The 20686-nt window shown below is 47.8% G+C and overlaps 1 protein-coding gene across 1 annotated transcript; it reads left to right on the forward strand.

The window, feature by feature from the left end:
• The first annotated feature begins 18564 nt into the window (after positions 1 to 18564).
• LOC123103156 (secreted RxLR effector protein 161-like) lies at positions 18565 to 19631 on the forward strand. The gene has a single exon (XM_044524657.1). It carries the CDS (start codon positions 18593 to 18595, stop codon positions 19325 to 19327), a length of 735 nt encoding a protein of 244 aa, XP_044380592.1. The 5' UTR covers positions 18565 to 18592; the 3' UTR covers positions 19328 to 19631.
• Positions 19632 to 20686: the final 1055 nt, after the last annotated feature.

A 20686-nucleotide genomic window follows, 5' to 3' on the forward strand; every position in this document is an offset into this window, starting at 1 on the left:
GTAGAAACTACAAATGATAGGATGGATGACTGCATCTGTTGGTTAAATGTGGCAAAGATAGAAAGACGTGCATACCTTCATAATGGGCATCCAGCCATTTGTAGAAGCCAATGCTACCCAGTTGCTGTTGCAGGCATGTAGGAAGCTTCTTTATAGCAGGATAGCATGTAATTTCAAGCCGTTGAAGTGACCTGTATGACTGCGGATCATTCGGTAGGGATGCCAGGGTACTGCAGCTATCAATTACAAGGGATTCCAACGCTGCGGGGTGCTCTCCGGAAAGAAACTCCAGTGATGTCAAACTACTGCCAGAAATTTTCAATGTCTTGACGGAATTCGGTAGATGGAGAATCCCCCCAAACATGCCACTCAAGCAGCATATGTGTAGAGACTCGAGACAAGGAGGAAGGGAATGCTCTCTTGCTGCTGCTGGCTCTGGTATATTTGTGGAAGTAGTGACTTGTGGTTTCTGAAGCCCATTCAGCTGACATGATAGGACTTGAATATTCCTGCAGCCACCAATAGATATGGTCTTTGATGACGGTGGAAGATCTAGAACCGCTGATAAACTATCACATCCAGATAACTGTAGATATTCTAGGCATGGAAAGAAGTGATTCATGGATGATGATGACAACTCTGATACAACCGTTTCATAACTAATTCAAAATGCTTTATCATTGTTCATGCTTCATGTCCCAGCAGATTATTGATGGGTACAAGAAATCATTTCATAACTAAGCATACTGGTTCATGTAATTCCACAATGCAAATTCCATTTTCGCAGTTGTACATCATATTTTTAGGTGTTGCTGGACAAAAATCTGGACGATCGGGACATGCACTAACCTTTTGTTCCATCAAGGAGCCCGAGGATTCATCTTCCCAGTTGACAGCTCCAAGGCCGCGGGGGAGCTTTCTCTCCTTTCTGCCACTGCTCCGCTTGCAACCCAGAGTTGACCTTCCGCGTTCACACCCGCCGGCACCACTTCCCCTGCACCCAGATCTGCTGCCATGGGTTCCCCCAATGGCGGTGCCTGCTTCAGCACACCGGCTTGCAGATCGTGTTTATCCGCCGCCTCCTTATGGAAAGGCGACCATGCCCGCTCCACCACACCAATTGCTGCCGCCGGAGGCGGCATACATTGAACCGGTGACAAAACTTGGCTTGGGCGTGCATCTATGATGCTAATCATGTTTGTATACACACAGGGTGCCAACAAGGTGTGCCAGCATGGCATGGGACCCATTGTCACTGGCTGGATGGCACAGGTGAGGTCGTGTGCCATGGTTTATTGCAAAAAAAAAACTCTGGAATTTTATTCTCTCATGAAAAAGCTCACGAATTTGTTTTTTCTTTAAAAAACTACAGAACGTCATGATACATTTGTGTGACAGCTAGGCCCCATCCGTTAGGAAACATTACAAACAATAAATAAACATGGAAAAATATGCGTCGCTGCGGTTCGAACCGACGAACTCATGCAATTGGTCCAGTAAGCCTAGCCAACGCACGAACAACCATCTTTTTTTTAGGCAAACACACGAACCACCATCTTTTTTAGGCAAACACACGAACTACCGATTTTTTGCTGCATATTAGATGTCTGCTTGTACTGTTTCTTGACGGGTGGGGTCCAACGGCAATAGAGACCAAGCTTAGGGCTTTTTTAAGAAAGGAAAATTTCAAAGGGATTTCCATGACAAAAAATCAATTCCTGGGTGGTTTTGGGGAAAAAAATGCAGGCCACAAACCCTCGCCAACGCTTTCCGGTCACTGACAGCGGGTCCCACACTATGATGGTGCGCCTAGTCAGCAATGTGTTCATATACAAACACGATTTGCACCGTATATGCACGCCCAAGTCAAGTTCTGTCACCGTTTCAATCTACACCGCAAGTTTAAGCACCAAAGTGACTTTTGTCAGCAAGTTCAGGCACCTGTGGCGTAATTGACTCCTTTTGAAACTAATTGCTATCGATGTCTTGAAAAATGTCTACATGTATTAATAATGAAGAAAAACAAAAAAACGTACTAGGAAATGAAAGGAAAAATGATGAAAACCAATAAAAACACATAAACAAATCACACAAAAGCTTCTAAAACCGGTTCGAACGGTCCATAGAACCTTCCCAAAACTGCTCAGAGTAGCTTACAGGAACACGTATATGACAAGCCCGCTTCCGCTCGTGTCAGACGTGGGACTACTTTCTATCTACAAGAATCTATTGGGGGGGGTGGGGGGGTGGGGTGATGACAGTAACAAAATTCACTGCCGTACTTGTACATATGCAACACTACCACGATGGGTAACAGAGGTGAAGTTGCCGAGCCTAAAATGTGTGCGTGCGTGATGAACTGATACTTATTTACACATAATTACAATTGTAAACTGGATTGGGATGAAAACTTGCCAAAGTCCACCATAAGAACCCGCCAAATAGGAGAAAACCACAGCAGACTACAACAACCTGTAGGTCCATATAATTGAGGTCAAATTTACAGTTGCTCACGTGCAGGCTCACCTGTACAATTCCAGGTTAATTTCAAGTCCTAGCTAACTGCTTTTCTTTGTGCTTCAGCAGGACAGTAGGGGGGCGCGACGTGGCCCGGATGACCATGGTAGCCAGCTGGAGCGGCAACCTCGACGACTGGGAGACGCGACGTGATCAGGATGGCCATGGCTATGAGCTGGGCGGCCAACACTATGGTGAAGGCGAGGCAAGATGTGGATGATCTGGGTGGTGTGGAACCTAAACGACCGGAGGATTCAGTCGTAGGATGGGCATGACGGCCAACCAGGGAGGAGCATGGTGGCTATGGAGATCTTTTTGATGCGTGCTGCGGGCTGGATTCGGTTTCTTTTCTCCTCTGGTCTTTGCATGGGAGACGTATGGCATAGTAAGTGGAGGCGATGGAAGCGAAGCTAAAGATTCACCATGATATTTTGTTTTCCTCCAATATTTCAAACACGTTGATAGAAATGGGCTAGAGCATAAAATAAATTTGAAAACTCTCATATAACACTCACTTCTGCATCCTAGCTAAGGCAAGTCAGGTGATCGAGTACATATATGCCTGGCTTATATATACTGCAGTCTTCGCTAGGATCTTGTTACATCCAGGTATAAGTAGTTGTTAAGCATGCATTCAGGAGCTGTTATCATTTCTTTACAATGCGAGTGCACAATCAAAGTGTGTGGCATAGTAGAGCTACTGGTGTACAAGTGACAATATGGTTTAATGGAAAAATTAGCATGAATGGCTTTGTAGTTGGGCAACGATAACTGCATGGCGAAGAGTAGACCCAACCCGATGTAATGATGACCCATTTAGGTATTACAATAGACTGGCAAATGCTAAATAGATGTATCTCGCGGCATAAGATATGTGAATCACGTTTAGTTTCTGATACCCTGCCAGAACTCCAATTAAAATCCCCTAAAAAAAGAACTAAAACTAAAATAACCAGTCATATCAACGCATAAACCAGCATAGTAGTAGGGCAAAATTGTTAACTCTACGGAGATCCGTCATGCAAGTTCAAAATTGCTGTCGTCCACAAATATAGTTCATGTAGAATTTTTTCAGGTTAAAGTATTTAAGACCTGGTATTGGTAAACCAAATACGGTGGTACATCAACTAAAAAAACGGTTGTATGTAAATCCGAAAGGCTTGTTCCTTTGTATCCTCCTCTGCTTTGCCCCCAACCTTGCATTTGTTAGAAAATCTAGTACTATATCCACGACGGCCATCAGAACAATATAAACTCCACTTAGACTAGCTAGAACGAACTGATTCAGAGAAAACATGCCCCTATATGGAAATGGAAACGTCCAAATTCAGCAGAGTATGAGATGTAGAATAATAAGGTTCAACCTCAGCACTGCTTGGCTTCATTCTCAGATAGTTCTTTTTATTTGTGCAGGGGAATTTGCAATGCATATTATGAATTGTTGCAAGAAACAACTTCGGCTCTTTTGGTGCAAGGATGTTGCTTTCTAGTATGCTATCCATATCTTCTAGTTTGGAGTAGTAAACAGATAGATGTCCTTTGTCAAAATTATTATCCATTACTGTTATAGATATTAAAAGCATTTTTCTGACAACTCATACGGCATCTTTGGATATACACAGAGTATGTCATTACTAGCCTGTTAGTAAAATTGATTGTATTAGAAAATTGGTTGACATCCACTATTTGGCTGATTAGTGGCTACTTGGGTTAGTCTGCTGAGATTTGATCTGGGTCATTCTTGCATTACCCACGCGACGAGGAGTGGCGTGCCGGCCGGCCGACAGCGATGACCACCGGCTAGTGGCGAAGAACCAAAGACGACCGTCTCAGGAGTGCCCTTGTTCCTCCGTCTTGACCTCCTAAGTTTACGCGAGTTCCGTTAAGAGAGTCAAATCAATCGATCCGGTATTAGCGCTAGTGAAAGACCAGATTCACATGCATACATCTACAGCTAGCCAAGATATCGATTAAGTTGCTTGGCTGCTTGGTTGAGTCTTAGCTTTGCACGTACGTGATTGGTTGAGTCTTAGCTAGGCAAGAAATCCATCGGCCTTCTACGTATATGTGCATGTGCCATTCAAGAGCTGCAGGGCACCCGATTACATACCTAGTAACGGCTTCTTTGGATCACAGGATTTGCAAAACAAAGGAATAGGAAAAATGGAGGATTTGACTGCCATGACATAGCCAATCCTATGGATTGCAAATCCAGAGGAACTGGTAACAAAGTGCCTTTGGCTGCATCATAGGAGACGTACAGGAATCCTATACAATAAAGTATTATTATTTCTATTTGTAAGTCTGATATTTTTCAAACTTCCAACGGCTAGTGCAGTCAACTGCCTGAAGTAGCCGTTAGCAGCAAGTGCCTATATAACCTGATGCTACTCTCTACAATGGATAGCTCTTTTCCCTGCCCACAGCATTTGCTGCCTGTGCTCTATTCTTTCATCTTCCCCTTGCTGCCTGTGCTCTATGCTTTCATCTTCCCCTTGCTGAAGAAACCAACAAGGTTAGTGCTTATCTCCTATAGCAAAATCATACTTCCATGCTATTCAATATATCACAATCACATATTTTTTTACTGTTTCATTCAACTCCTTTTCAGCATATTTGGCTCATTTGTTGCTGCACACCATGAATCCAAGCTACCGTCATAGATCAGAAAGTGACTATGAATTTATTCATTTTGTACTTCCTACTTTAGAAGATGCATCACAATCTTCTTCTAGTAAGAAACCAATGCATACATCAAAACTTTCGGGGGCTTGGCGTGTTCAGGAGATTTTAACGGGGCATGAAAGCTTATGCAAAAGGACTTTCCGCATGGAAGTGGACATTTTTCAAGCACTTGTTGACAAGCTGCGTGAGAAAAAACTCCTTGCTGATTCAAAAGTACTAGCAGTAGAAGAGCAAGTGGCAATATTTTTGTATGCAGTATCCAAAAATGCAACAAATGAAACCCTACAGGATTGGTTTTAGCATAGTGCAGAAACAATAAGCTGGCGATTTGGATTAGTGCTTGATGCGATCACACGGCTCACAAATGTCTATATACGTCCACCTTCCCTCAACCCACATCCAATTTTGAGCAAACCACAATTTTATCCTTTCTTTCAGGTATGAGTATGTACAATTTAGATCAAATATTTTAATTAATTCAGCGCAAGGTAATAACATAGAGATATCATATTTTGTTTGTGCAGAATTGCATTGGTGCTATAGATGGAACCCATATTCCTATGTTCCTATCACCAGGCCAACAAGAACCATACCGGAACAGGAAGCAAACGCTCTCACAAAATGTCATGGTTGCTTGTGACTTCGACTTAAAATTTGTGCATGTACATGCTGGGTGGGAAGGCCTCTTTGCTCCATGCATTTTGTGTTCGAAAACCAGGAACATCATGCTCTTTCAGCAAGTCAATAAGAAACAACTTCATTTGATGAGTCCACTTAGCCCTCTTCGTCATACCTAAAATTAATGACTCGAATTTAACTACAGTAGACTGCACATTCTTGTATATTATGCAAGTAATTGACACTAGGAGTAATACCTATATCACGAGGATACTCAACAGCCCCGTGATCATCATCAATATCACCAAGTCCTTGTGATTGTCCACGACTGCGAGCACGATCGGCATCAATAGCACCAAGTCCTTGTGACTGCAAACGGCCGCGGGCACGATCAACATCCATGTCAAGAAATCCTTGTGATTGCACACGGCTGCCTGGCAGCTCAAATGAGTTAAGCTGATGGACCATCTGCATTGCAAAAAAACTTATTTTACAAGATTGTACTCAGAAACCCATAGTAATACGCACAAGCATGTATGAGCAGTACACACCAAGGCATAAAAATACAGCACTTCCATCTCTCAATTCCTCACAGTTTCTCTCTTCACGGACATCCGACACGCCAGATCCATCTCTCAATGTCTCAATTCTCTCTTTGCACATAAGACATCACATCAGGCACGCACACACTCAGGCATGGGAAGCACACACCACGGCGACCCAACTATCACGCAGATCACTCAGGCACGGCAAGCACAAACATCAACAGGAAGCCGGTCAAGAAATTCACTCGGGCACCACAGTCGTGGGACGCGGTCCTCTGGCAGCGGGAGGACGCCAGCGACATCCGCTTCGCCCCTACCATCAACAGCCCTCGCCGGCCAGGTGACTGCCAACGCCACACCCGATGCCTAGTTCCGGCAAGATCTGCCGCCCCCGCGCCATATCAGGCACCCCCTCCCTCGATCTAGAAATAATTGCAAGGGAAGGAGATGGACGGACTATGTGATGCGGGCTAACCTGGATGGGGCCGGCGCTGATCTCGTCGAACTCGATGAGGAAGGAGGGTCTGAGAGCGAGGTGGTCGGCGTACGGTCGCTGGGTCGTCGCCGCTTCCGTCAGGGGATCTGACCTTGTCGCCGCTTCCGCCAGTCAGCGACCTCGTCACCGCTTTCGGTGCCTTTTTTTTATTTCCTTCCAGAGCGATCCGAGGTTTTTCTTTTTCATTTTTTGACAGCAACGCGTGGTGTTTTCACACGAAGCAGCGCGGCTGTTTTGGCGCGAACACTCTCTTTTCGCGCCAGGAATCTTTCCAAGAGGTTGAACCTCAGGCGTAAATTCCTGTGGATTCAACGCCTTGAGAAACCAATCCTAAGGAATTTTGAGAACGTAATCCTGTGATCCAAATGCAGTCCGCAGGATACAATCCTGAGGTTTACAATCCAGCAAAAATCCTGTGAAAATCCTTCGATCCAAAGAAGGCCTAAAAAAATTGCACATGGGTTGGGAGGCCCATGGCGCCCTCAACCTTCAACATAGCTCCGCTGTTGAGAGCATCTACAGCCCGGTCACTGACCAGTAAAATAAAGCGACCCAGACGGGCGCCTCAAACCGATCTCAAACGCCCGGACTAACCGACATCCCTCAAATCCAGCCCAAATATAGGGCGGATATGGGGAGGCTTTGATGCGACCGGACGCGTCCGCTACGTCGTATCCGGCCCACGCTGGCACATCTGACCCCATATATATTTGTCCCCATCTGCTTGCCGGACCAAACCCTAGCCATTCCATTCCGCCCCCGAACTCACATCCAGCGATCTCTGGCCTTCTCCAGCATGGCGGGAAGCGGATCTGATTTCGACCTCTCCGTATCTGTTGGGTGTCGACCCATGTGGGTTGGAGGAGGCTATGGCCGTCCGCATTGCCTTCCGCTGCTCCAAGAGGACTGCACTTGACCGACGGCGGGATCTGTCCGATGCGAATCCATTTCGTCGGCACAACGGGTGCTCGGGTCCGCCAGGGATGGATCACTATGGTACGTTAGCCTCCCCATGTCTGGTTTGTCCGAATATGAGTGCTACCGGGACCGGTGTGCCCGATGTGGGAAGGAGAGGATGAGGGTGGTCGAGGCCCGCCACACTGCTGACTTGTTAGCGGTGGAATCAGCGGGGTGCACTGCCGCAGAGGAAGAGGCGATCCGTGCTCGCATGCTACAAAAGTAGAAGCGGAGGAACACGCACGCCCTCACCCGAGAGCACAATTGGGTGATCCGTGCCATGGCTAGACTGCCCCCCCCCCCCCCCAAAGACGAGAAGGAGGACAACAACGGGTCATATAGCTCTGACAAAGAGTACATCTGACTTGATCCATTTTGCGTTTTCAACTGCTACTTCGCGAGAAAGACAACGTGCCGGGAAGAGAAAGGGCGGCCATGAACGATCTTCTCCATAGCTAGTATGTAGGTAGAACATGCAATTTTTTGGTAGTCTGATGGCATCCGCCCATTCGAGGCCTTTCTTTACCGTCCTGATGTAGTAGCCAGACGATTTGTGTTGCATCGTTTATGTTACATTGCATGTGTTTGTATGGATTTGAGGTTTGCTAATTGAGGCGTCCAGTTGTGCAAAGGAAAATTTGACATGCGACCGGTCACTACGCATGGGCGCACCTGGCCACCTGGGCGCGTGCACAACGTTTGAGGGCTTGGATTTGGTGGTTGTGCTTGTTGGGTTTAGTCCCACATCGGCTGTGGGAGGAGGCAGGACACGATTTTTAAGGACGGGGGTGTCCCCTTCTAATAGGCTAGTCTTTTGGGGAAGAGGGTACAATGCCTCTCATAAATCAGTGTTGCTCTCTGGTTGGGCCTCGTGATGCAGGTGCGTCAAAAACGGTGGAGTTAGCGGACCCGAGATTGCTATTGTTGAAGTTAAACCCGACGTGGGTTTCTCCCGGTTCGGTGCAATCTAGCTACTCCCTCCTACCATCTATATAGGGGTTGAGATCCTCTGCAGTACCGTATGGTGCTGTAGTGTCGATGACATGTGGGGCCAGATCCTACATGACAGCGACTGTACAACACCGTACAGTACTGCAGAGGATCCTAACCCTCTATATAGGGCCTGATGTATTTTTCTAAACTAATTTTAATCAAGTGTTAGAGCAATAATATATGACATGCAAGTTACACAAAGCATGCCATCAAATTCGTACATGAAAGGAGCTTTCAATGATATAATTTTCACATTATACATCTCATGTATGCCCTCCATCTAGGTGTGTAAGTCATCTTACGAAAACCAAATAATCCCGAAACACTTAGGCGCGGTGCATTAAATTCTATTTCGTTTCTTGTTTTTTGACATATCAACCAATAAGAGATGTGGGGTGTGCATCTATATCTATACTTCTATCTATATCTATATCTATCTATCTATCTATACTCATAATAATTACAGACTCCCTAGAAATTATCACGTTAATCAGAAAATAGGAGCCGTTAATCTGGTGGGGCCGAGTTATTACGGTTTAGATCAGCCGATACAATATCAATATTTTTAGTCAAAAAATTAAAAGACATTTTTCTGGTGGGACCGTGTTACTACGTGTAGATCAACAAATATAACTTGTTGTTTGTTCAACACTGTGAAGATATTTTTATTTATTTAATGGCTGACGTAAATTTCTCAAATTTGTGACAAAAGAGATAGATCCTAACCGCCATATCATTTCATCTATTATTTCACCAATCACTCCTCCCTATTTTTTCTCTCTCCTCCCAATGGAATTATTCCATTGTCCCGTCCTCTCTCCAATCTCTCTCTCCCGCATGGACTTTATTCTTCATCTCCCCCGCATGGAAACTGTTTGGCCTTCCCTTCCTCTCTCTATCTCTCTCGATTTCCCCTGTGGAATCCAATGCCATGGTCATTCTCAAACTGATGTAAACAAGGGCGCGGATCTGGCGTGGTGAATAGACTAATTGGCTCAAATTTGTTTTCCTCATCTAGATCAAGTTCGTCACTCACACTGTTTTGTGCAGATTTTTTTTCTTCGTCTGTTTACATAGCTTTTCTTCTGGATTTCAATTCAACTACTTATCGTTGTGTCCTTCGGGCGTGTTGTACGTGCTCCAATTCATCCTAATTAGTCCTTTATTTGTTAGATTCAGATTGAATCCCAAAATCTACTCATATACAACAATTGGATAGCTCATGAAAATTTCGCTATGCCTCATGGAGATCAATGCCATGGAATCTCGCAAACTGATGCAAAGAAGTTAATGCATGGATCTGGCATGGTCAATGGGCTTATTACCCCAAATTTGTTTTCATCATCTACATGATCTGGTTCGTTTGTCACACTATTGTCTAGAGATTTTATTCTTTGTCTTTTTACTATAAATTTTCTTTTGGATTCTAATACATATTGGAATTTTCTGTCAAGAAACACGAGGTGTGTATCTATAGTGCATCGACAACTAGAAAAACCTGCAGATTGGATGCGAAAGAGGACGGGATTGTGTTGTCTGGGGTGATGCTCCGATGAAAGTGTCATTGCCCGATGAGCCAATGGTGAGTACGGCCCGAGGAAGATCCAAGAGCTTATTTGATCTAACGTGTAGGCTAAGTTGATGAGGGCGTCCTTACCTGATGAGCCGATAGTGAGTACTGGCCAGTGGCAGCTCCATGAGCTTCTCTGATCTAATATGTATGTGTTGGCTGCATCCCGTGTCTACAGATGCAGGCAAAGGTTATTTGATTCAAACAGGTACCTACGTCGTACGTGCTAAACAAGTTCTTTTGAGAAAAGATAGCAGGTGTTTTCACTACTAGATTGAGTGTGTTTTAGATTTGGGTAGTGCAACTTCATCACCAATTAATTAATTGCTTTTATATGGCTGGTGGTGGCGTGGTTCTTATGTGTAGTGCATCGACGATTGGAAAAACTGCAGATTGGATGCAATAGAGGACGGGACTGTTATCTGAGATGATGCTCCGGAGAAAGCATCATTGCCCGATGAGCCGATTGTGAGTACTGGCCGGAGGAGGATCCTTTAGCATCTTTGATCTAACCTGTGCATCGGATGCAAAAGAAGACCAGCCTGCATAGGCTGAGTTGATGAATCGATGAGGGCATCCTTGCCCGATGAGCCCATAGTGAGTACTGGCTAGCCGCAGCTCCATGCGGTTCTCTGATCAAACATGTACGTGTTGGCTGCATCCTGTGTCTACAGATGCGGGCAAAGGTAATTTGAATCAAACAGGTACCTACGCCATACGTGCTAAACAAGTTCTTTTGAGAAAAAAGAGCTGGTGTTTTCACTATTAGCTTGAGTGTTTTAGATTTGGGTAGTGCAATTTTGCCACCAAATAATTAATTTCTTTTGCATCAATCACACATATATAAATGGCTTCTGATAGTGTTGTGTTCTTATGATTTCACTTTAGGCGTGGGGTAGGTATGATAACTCACATATCTCCTTACTTTTTGCGAAATTTAGAATCATTATATGGTGAATTTCCATACTAATATGCTCCTAAAGGGGAAAAATTTTGCACCGGCTTTCTATGTATCACCCGTGAGAAAGATGTCTGGAGAACACAGGCATCTATGTCATATACCGATGCACATATGTGTGCGACGATTTTATTTTTAGAGATTTGATCATTACTAAAATAAATTAAAACCTCTATCACCTAAAGATGCAGTTTAGAGGGAATATACAAAATAAGTGATCTCTTTTGATGCATGTAATATGACATATTTTCGCCCACCTCTCCCCTAAAAAATATATGACATATTTCCAAATAGAACAAGGTGCATGGATTTACTATTCATCACCAAGAAAAAAATGACTACCCTCATGTACTCATGATAAAACACTTTTCACAAATATTGTATGTAGTATTAGTGCATGATCATGACCAAATCCTAATTTAGATATGGTCTAAAAAAACAATAAGAAAGTGTTGTCGACGGAAATTTTTGAATGTATGTAATAATGTACGACCAAATTACATCGTATTCTTCTGTAAAAGGACAAAAACGATTGTTTCATTTGCAACACTTAGCCCACCAATACACATGCAACCTTCCTATTTTTTTCACGTAGTTACATACTTTATAAATCCGAAATGAGGCATGACACCATCACATGCAAATGTTTGACAAAGCTGAAGGTTGGGATAGTCTATGCGTACAGAAGATACCAAAATTGATCAAACTCAAATTTTTTGGTCCTATATAGATTAAAATTAAATTGTTATATGTTTGATTGTAATTGAACAAAATATTAGCGTAAGTTCACCCATGTTTAAATACAAAAATTAACCGATCACGTTACTTCACCCCTTATGAATTTCAAGAAGAGAAAAGTCTCGGACTTTCCTTTGTTAGGTTGGAATTCAACCTGATGCACCAATTCTGTGGCCGGTGAGGTGCTGGCATGAGTGTCCGGCTGCTCGGCAGCCCACCGTCTTCGAGTCCTGAACACCATCAGCCGTGTATGGGCGTGAGCTGGTGTTCAAACGGCTGTCAGATGCCACATCCATCCAAGGATTTCTATTTTTATTGTATATTATTCGTTTCCATGTTAATTACAAAGTCAATTTTTCGCATTTTAATCATGGGAACCTCTCTCATTTGAGAAATGTCTTCAGAGGGAGCACATAAGGATAGATATACAAAATAGTTCATCCATTTTATCGTACTATCATCATCGGAAGGTGTTTATAACAAGATTACACTATACAATAATAACTATAAATACACTACAATTAATTAGGTTAGCTAAAAAAATTTAAGTGCGCTTGGTCCATGCATTTATTTCATAATAATTTATGTTCTACATGAGATCTTGGTCTCTTATTTAGAGCAATATATAACATCTCAAATGAATAGTTCATACATAACTGAGGTTACTACCATGTCAGTTTGTATTTAATAGAGTTCACCACACATCTCCATAAAATATAGGTATTCAACGAAAATTGAGGATTTCTAAATTATGAGCAATATGAATTGAAGGTTGGCTCCTCAGTAAAAAGTAGAGTAAATTCGTATTGTAACGCAAACGAAACAAATAGTTCTAGGTGGACTTTTTATATGAGATTGTTGTTCACTGAAATGCTAACGCATATACTATATATCTTTGTTTTTAAATAGCTAGACTTTAATGGTATTAACATATATGGCTTACTGAAATGCTATTCTAAACGTATATGTAACTCTACACTCATATAAATGTAGACTAACCAATTTCTGCAAGTAACCAAATTTTGCGAAATAAATAGAAATATGAAATATTATGACAAATAAAATAAATACAATTTAGCATCAAAAAATCGTATAGAAGATAAAGCAAAAATATGCACTAGCCCGTGCGAATGCACAGGTTGACAACTAGTGCTTTTAATGACTTGAGACTACCAAACACGACATGCAGTGGTTAGTTCATTGCATGCGATGCTATTAATTAGCAAATGAACATTAAGTTCTCTCGTTTTCTTCTCCTCCTTGCTTACGGTGCACAACCTAAGATGACTTACTCACCTAAACGGAGGGAGTATTACTAATCTTATCAATAGTCAAAGGCTGTCTTGAAAAACGCATTAGGCCTTATAGATGGAAAGAGGGAGTAGTCTAGGTTCTATATATACATGCAAAATAAAAGTATTGACGGGAGTGAGACCACTCCCGTGGCAATCAATATTGTTTGGGTGTGTGCGTTCGAGAGCTATTTAGGAAGTCGATCGAAGCTGATCGTTCTAGCTAAGCTAGCTTTTTCCAACGGCCAACTAGTACTAGTACGTCTCTGGCAAAGGAATCGATCAGGGAGTGTGGTGCTAGCTTTGTACGTGCACATCTAGCCGCTTGGGGCAGGAACCAAGTTCAAACCAGCATTGCTTTGTCGTCCGCGTTCATCAACGTCGTCGAAAAGTACTAGACAGTGGTTGTAGATGCTCCAAGGATGAAGGGAGTGCACGGCAACAGCTTTGATCTTCTTGGCCGAGATGCGGCCAGCCTGTAGGTCGTCTGCCAGTGTAGTCATCAAGGAGACGAGAGCCTACGGGTCGTCCGCGTGCAAGAGTATCCACTTCGCCTGGCCAACCGCCTGAAGGCGTGGAGCCAACGCCCGCTCCATTGCTTGGTGAAGCTCCTGATACTGTGCTTCTGCAGGTTGAAAGTAAGTGGTGGTGGACTGAGAAGAGAGGAGCAGGAGAAGAAGCGGAACCAAGATCTTAGTAGCCATGGCTGCTTTGCAAATGTGTGGTAGTTCCTCCAATATCTCAATGTACAAGTCTCATAGACATAACAAAGTTAAGTAGCAGAAACACATGATTCGGACTTCCACCGTGTATGAAGCCTTAAATAGGGCCCTTCAGGAATTCTGGAGAGCCGCAAAAATGATTCCTTAAATTCTGGAGACATACCTCCCTCTCGGGCTCTCGCGACCGCGTCGCCCCCGCGGGCGACCGGCCGCGCCCCGATCTCCTTCTCCAGGGACCCACCCTCCTCCTTCCCTCCCTGCCGCCGTCGTCGGCGCTCGCCGCCGGGCCTGGCCCGGCCGACGCTGGCGGCGGCGGCCCCCGCGCTTTTCCCCTCTCGGCTTCCTCTGGCGCGGGACGGAGCGGGCTGGGGGTGTCCCTAGGCGGCGGTGGTCCGGCGTGGCGGCGGGGTCCTGGCGCTGCGCGGGCGGACGGCTGGACGGCAGCGTCGCCGTTGGTGGCGGGGTAGCGCGGCGGCGCGTCCTGGCGGCGCCCGCTCGGCCCAGATCTGGGCCCTTCGGGCCCCATCTGGGCCCGGGCGGGCTGGCGGCGGGGTGAGCCTGTTTGCACACGATCCCGTTTCCTTTCTTTTCTCCCGGACGTGGTAGACGCTGTGTGACGCAACCGTGGGATGGCGCGGTAACTGCGGATCATAGCGAGTCATCCGGGAGAATAGTTAGCCTCTGAGCTTTGTAATCGCACGAGATAAGGAATGAAAAAACAGAAAGCGCTGCGACAGTTTTCGGCAGCAGAAAAACTTCCTCGTTCGTCTACCTCCGCCTCTCTCTCGCTCGATCTCATCTGATCGCTCTCGCAAAGTCCGGCAACGACAATTGGCATCAGAGCCGTGGTGTTCGATCCACTCTTCGGTGGCCGGCGGTGTCCGATCCGCGGCGTACCATGTCGGATAGCGAGGAGAAGACGAGCAAGTCCGGGACCAAGTCGCCGCCGAAGACGCCGACGTCCAAGGCGCCAATCGCGCGTCTCACCGGCAGCGGCAGCGGCAGCGGCGAGCTCCGTGTGGTGGAGCGCGTGGTGCGCGAGGAGTCGGGGACGGCCATGATGCTCACCCGCACCAATTACCAGGAGTGGGCGCTTGTGATGCAGGTCAAGCTGCAAGTCGCCCGCGTCTGGACCGCGGTGGTCGAAGACGGCGCCGACGAGAACGACGATCGACGCGCGCTACAGATCATCCTCACCGGCGTCCCGCCGGAGTTGATGCGCGTATTGGCCGCGAAGGACTCGGCGAAGAAGGCGTGGGAGACAATCAAGACGCTCCGCATGGGGAGCGAGCGGGCTCGCGAGGCCAAGGCGCAGGTGCGCCGCCGCGAGTTCGAGGATCTGCGCTTCAAAGACGGCGAGTCCGTCGAGGACTTCGGGCTGCGACTTGCCGGCCTCGTCTCCGACCTGGAACTGTATGGCGATCCCGTCACGGAGCACAAGGCAGTCCAGAAGTTCCTCCGCGTGGTGCCGCGGAAATATCGTCAGATGGCGATGGCAATCGAGAGCCTCATCGATCTGAAGACGATGACCATCGAGGAACTCGTCGGGCGTTTCTCGGCATGTGAAGATCATTATGATCTCGACGATGCTGGGCAGTCCGGCGGCCGCCTGCTCTTCACACGTGAGGAGTGGCTCGCCCATGAGCGACAGCTAGGTGTGGGCGGGTCATCGTCCGGTGGCGGCGGCGGCAAGAACAAGTCGCCGGGCAAGCCCAAACCTCACGGCGGCGGCGGTGGCAGACCTGCGCCGGGCAACGGCGGCACGGGCGCATCCGGCAGCTCGGGCGGCAAGAAAAAGGGCAAGTGCCACTACTGCAATAAACCAGGGCATTGGAAAAAGGATTGCTGGAATCGGATCAAAGCTGAAGAGCAACAAGGGAAGCAGGAGCAGGCCAATCTTGTCCGCGGCGAGGAGCATGATCATGGCCTTCTCATGGCTTTGGTCACCGGGCCGGTCACCACGCAGATCGCCGCGCCACAGGCCGTGTTCCTGAATGAAGAAAAAGTGATCCCTGTCCCATCGCCCGACGGGGTTTGGTTCTTTGACACCGGTGCGAGCAGCCATATGACTGGTGAGAGGGGCATGTTTGCAGCCCTGGACGAGGATGTGCACGGCACGGTCAGGTTCGGAGACGGTTCCAGGGTAGCCATCTGTGGGCGCGGATCCGTTGTCTTCCGGTGCAGGAACGGCGATCAGCGCGTGCTGACAGAGGTGTATTTCATACCTAGTCTCAAGAGCAACATTATATCTGTTGGCCAGTTGGATGAGGCTGGGTGTGCTATCAGCATCAGGGATGGGATCATGTCAGTTCAAGACCCATGGGGGCGTGTTCTAGCTCGGATCAAGCGCACTGAAAGCAGACTGTACACTGGTCTCTTGTCTATAGACACACCAGCGTGTTTGTTGACTCAAGGGGAGGAACAGACTTGGCGATGGCATGCCAGGATGGGTCATCTTCATTTCCGTGCACTCAAAGCCATGTCCAGCAAGCAGATGGTGAGGGGAATGCCCACTATTGATCACGTACAAGAATACTGTGACGGCTGCGCACTCGGCAAACAACACCGAGCTCCCTTTCCACAGACCACATCGTACCGAGCTGAGAAAGGGCTCGAGCTCGTCCACACGGATCTGTGTGGCCCGATCGCGCCAACGACACCAGGTGGCAGCAAATATTTTCTTCTGGTTGTTGACGATTACAGTCGATACATGTGGCTCGAGCTCCTCAAGTCAAAAGACGAAGCGTTAGAGCGTTTCAGAAAAGTTCAGTTGATGGCCGAGGCAGAAGGAAAGTGCAAACTGCGAGCTTTCCGCTCAGACAGGGGTGGTGAATTCAACTCCGGCGAGTTCCGTGAGTACTGTGAAAAGCTCGGTGTCAAGCACTACACCACCGCACCTTATTCACCGCAGCAAAACGGGGTGGTGGAAAGAAGAAATCAGACGGTGGTAGAAATGGCTCGTTGCTTACTGAAGAGTATGGGCGTTCCATCATATTTCTGGGCAGAGGCCGTAAAGACTGCTGTGTACTTACTGAACAGGGCTCCTACCAGAAGCTTGGAAGGTGTCACTCCATATGAGGCCTGGCATGGCCGGAAACCAAGCGTGCAGCACCTGCGTACTTTTGGATGTACGGCACATGTGAAGAGGACTGGACCAGGCATCACCAAACTATCAGATCGCTCCACTCCCATGATCTTTGTAGGGTATGAAGAAGGGTCCAAGGCATACCGTGTATATGACCCGGTGTCTGGGAAAGTTCAGGTAACCCGTGATGTAATTTTTGAAGAAAGCAGGGCATGGTCATGGGACACTCCGGACAAGGCGGCGTCAACTACAGAATTTGCCACGCCCTCGACCTTCACCGTGGTCTACACCACGGACCGCGGAGTGCATGAGTTGGACACCGAAGGGTGCACTCGACGTACCCTACGCAGCGGGGAGGACATGCCTGCTACACCAACACTGGGGACGCCGTCTCCGAACGCCGGGACGCTGCAGCCTGACTCGGCCTCGCCGGGGATCGCTGGAGCGATACGCTGGGCAACACCTCTCTCTGGTGATGAAGAGCGACGGGACACGGACTTTGGACCTCATTTTGGTCCTCTCCGCTACCGGCTCATCTCCGATGTCCTAGACGAGACGGAGGGAGAGGCAGTATGCGAGCAGATGGAACACTGCCTTCTCAGCGCGGAGGAACCTCGCAACGTGGATGAAGCCATGGATGACACAGCATGGAAGGCAGCCATGGATGATGAAATGAAGTGCATAGCTGACAACCAAACATGGGAGATTGCTGCTCTTCCCCATGGACACAAGGCTATTGGCCTCAAGTGGGTCTACAAGGTGAAGAGAGATCCAGAGGGAAACATTGTCAAGTACAAGGCTCGCTTGGTTGCAAAGGGATATGCTCAGAGAGAGGGCATAGATTTTGAAGAGGTCTTTGCGCCGGTGGCGCGGATGGAAACTGTACGGCTCCTCCTAGCTCTTGCCGCTCACTCACGTTGGGAAGTGCATCATATGGATGTCAAATCTGCATTTCTCAACGGCGAGCTCGCGGAGGAGGTGTATGTGGTCCAGCCGCCTGGTTACAGCATTACTGGAAGCGAAGGCGCTGTTCTGAAACTGAAGAAGGCGTTATATGGTCTTCGACAGGCCCCGCGAGCATGGTATGCCAAACTTGATGAGACTCTGCTTCAACTTGGTTTTGTTCGCAACCCACTTGAGCATGCAGTCTACCGATGTGGGAACACCGAGTCATTCCTGCTAGTTGGAGTATATGTGGATGACCTCATCATCACTGGAACAGATTTGGCGTCAATCCAGGACTTCAAAGGTCAGATGCATCAACTCTTCAAGATGAGTGATCTTGGCTTACTGAGCTACTACTTGGGAATAGAGGTGATGCAGAAAGAGGGGGAGATCACGCTGAACCAAAGGAGCTATGCTGACAAAATCCTAGAGCAGGTGGGCATGAGTGAATGTAACAGTTCCAGTACGCCCATGGAGTGTAGGCTGAAACTGAAGAAGGAGGACGGGTCCAAGCCGTTTGATGCCACTCTGTACAGAAGCGTGATCGGGAGCTTGCGGTATTTGGTCCACACTCGGCCAGATATAGCCCACGCTGTTGGGATTGTCAGCCGCTTCATGGAGGCTCCAAGAACTAGCCATTGGGCTGCAGTGAAGCAAATACTGAGGTACGTTCAAGGCACTAAGCAGTATGGATGTCGCTACACAGCAGGAAATGGGAGTGCAACACTTCTTGGATACAGCGATAGTGATCACGCCGGGGATTTGGTTGACCGCAAGAGTACATCAGGGCAAGTTTTCTTCCTTGGGCAGAACCCTGTCAGTTGGACCTCCCAGAAGCAGAAGGTTGTGGCGATCAGCTCGTGTGAAGCAGAATATGTCGCGGCTGCAGCAGCTACTTGTCAGGGCATTTGGCTGAGCCGTCTTGTTGCTGAACTGCTGGGGACTAAGCCAGAAAAGTTCACTCTGCTGGTGGACAATAAATCTGCAATAGCACTAGCAAAGAATCCCGTTTTTCATGATCGGAGCAAACACATCGACGTGAAGTTTCATTTCATTCGAGATTGCGTCGAGGAGAGGGTACTGGAGATCGAGCATGTGGGAACCCAAAATCAGCTGGCTGATATTCTAACTAAGGCACTGGGAAGAGTGCGCTTCTTTGAGATTCGTCAGAAGCTGGCGGTCATGGAGGGGAGCTGGAATACATGAGCTTAAGGGGGAGAAATGTAGTCTAAGCCTAAGCTCATGCATGATAAGATAGCGTTTGTTTTCTGTTTAAAATAAGTACATGCATGCGGTCGATGTGACGCGTCCATGCAGCTAGCTAGTGGGACGGTGTGGCATGTTTGCACACGATCCCGTTTCCTTTCTTTTCTCCCGGACGTGGTAGACGCTGTGTGACGCAACCGTGGGATGGCGCGGTAACTGCGGATCATAGCGAGTCATCCGGGAGAATAGTTAGCCTCTGAGCTTTGTAATCGCACGAGATAAGGAATGAAAAAACAGAAAGCGCTGCGACAGTTTTCGGCAGCAGAAAAACTTCCTCGTTCGTCTACCTCCGCCTCTCTCTCGCTCGATCTCATCTGATCGCTCTCGCAAAGTCCGGCAACGACAGAGCCTGCAGCGTGACCTCCAGGAGGCCGGGGTGTGGCGGCAAGCGGCGGCGGGCTGGCGACGCGGATACCGAATTGCTGCAGCGTGGTGGCGGGGCTTTGCGGGCCCGTTTGGGGCCGGCCCGGCCAGGGGTGGCCTGGTGTGCCCCGCTGCCGCGTCCGGCCGGCGACCGCGACGGTGCTGGGGCGCACGTTGGCGGGGGAGGTGTGTCCCTCCTGCTCGGTAGCGGTGCCGCTGCTTCCATCGTTTGGCGTTTCTCTTCGGGTCACTTGGCCTCGTGGTGGCGTTCGCAGTGAGGCGGCATGGGTGGTGGCGCAACCGTGGTGGCGCAAGGTGGTCGACGGCGAGCTGGGTGGTTGGCTTTGATCCGGTTGGGCGGTGGGGTTTGGAGCTGGGAGAAATTCTTGCCGGATCTTCTGGCTCCGGTGCGGTGACGCCTGCGGGTGCCACCATTCCTCCCTGGAGGGTGCCGGTGGTCTTCATTCCCCTCTACCCTCCGTGTGCCGGGGGAAACCCTAGGATTCGTCCGGGCAGCAGCGTCGTCGGCGTCGTTCCCTTCCTGGAGGTGCTGCTTGGTACTCGGAGGATCGGAACCTAAGATTGTGGTGGGTAGTTTTCGGAGGGCGCATCGGTTGTAGGTCATTCGCGTCTGTCGAGCTGTCGGTGTTGGCATTGTTTCTTTTTCTTTTTCTTTGGCTTGTTGTGCTGCTCGCCCCAGCGTCTGCTCTGTATCGGTGTTGGTGCTTTGGAATACAAAGCGGGGGGAAATCCTTTTTCGGTAATATGGCCCTTCAGCCAGTCCTTGTCATCACATCACACAAGAAACTTGTTGCTCTAACCGTCACCCATCAATATTGTATGAAGTAATTTCCGAATTCCTGGCAGTTGAACAAAAAATCATTTCCAAGTTAAAATACCAACAACTAACTATTCCCTCTTGTTTGCATTCATATC

Source organism: Triticum aestivum, chromosome 1B (genome assembly GCF_018294505.1).
Source record: "Triticum aestivum cultivar Chinese Spring chromosome 1B, IWGSC CS RefSeq v2.1, whole genome shotgun sequence".
Taxonomy (NCBI): domain Eukaryota; kingdom Viridiplantae; phylum Streptophyta; class Magnoliopsida; order Poales; family Poaceae; genus Triticum; species Triticum aestivum.

What these genes read in the sequence shown, in the direction of transcription:
- LOC123103156 (XM_044524657.1), top strand. Translation starts at nt 18,593, where the DNA reads ATGGAGTGTAGGCTGAAACTGAAGAAGGAGGACGGGTCCAAGCCGTTT.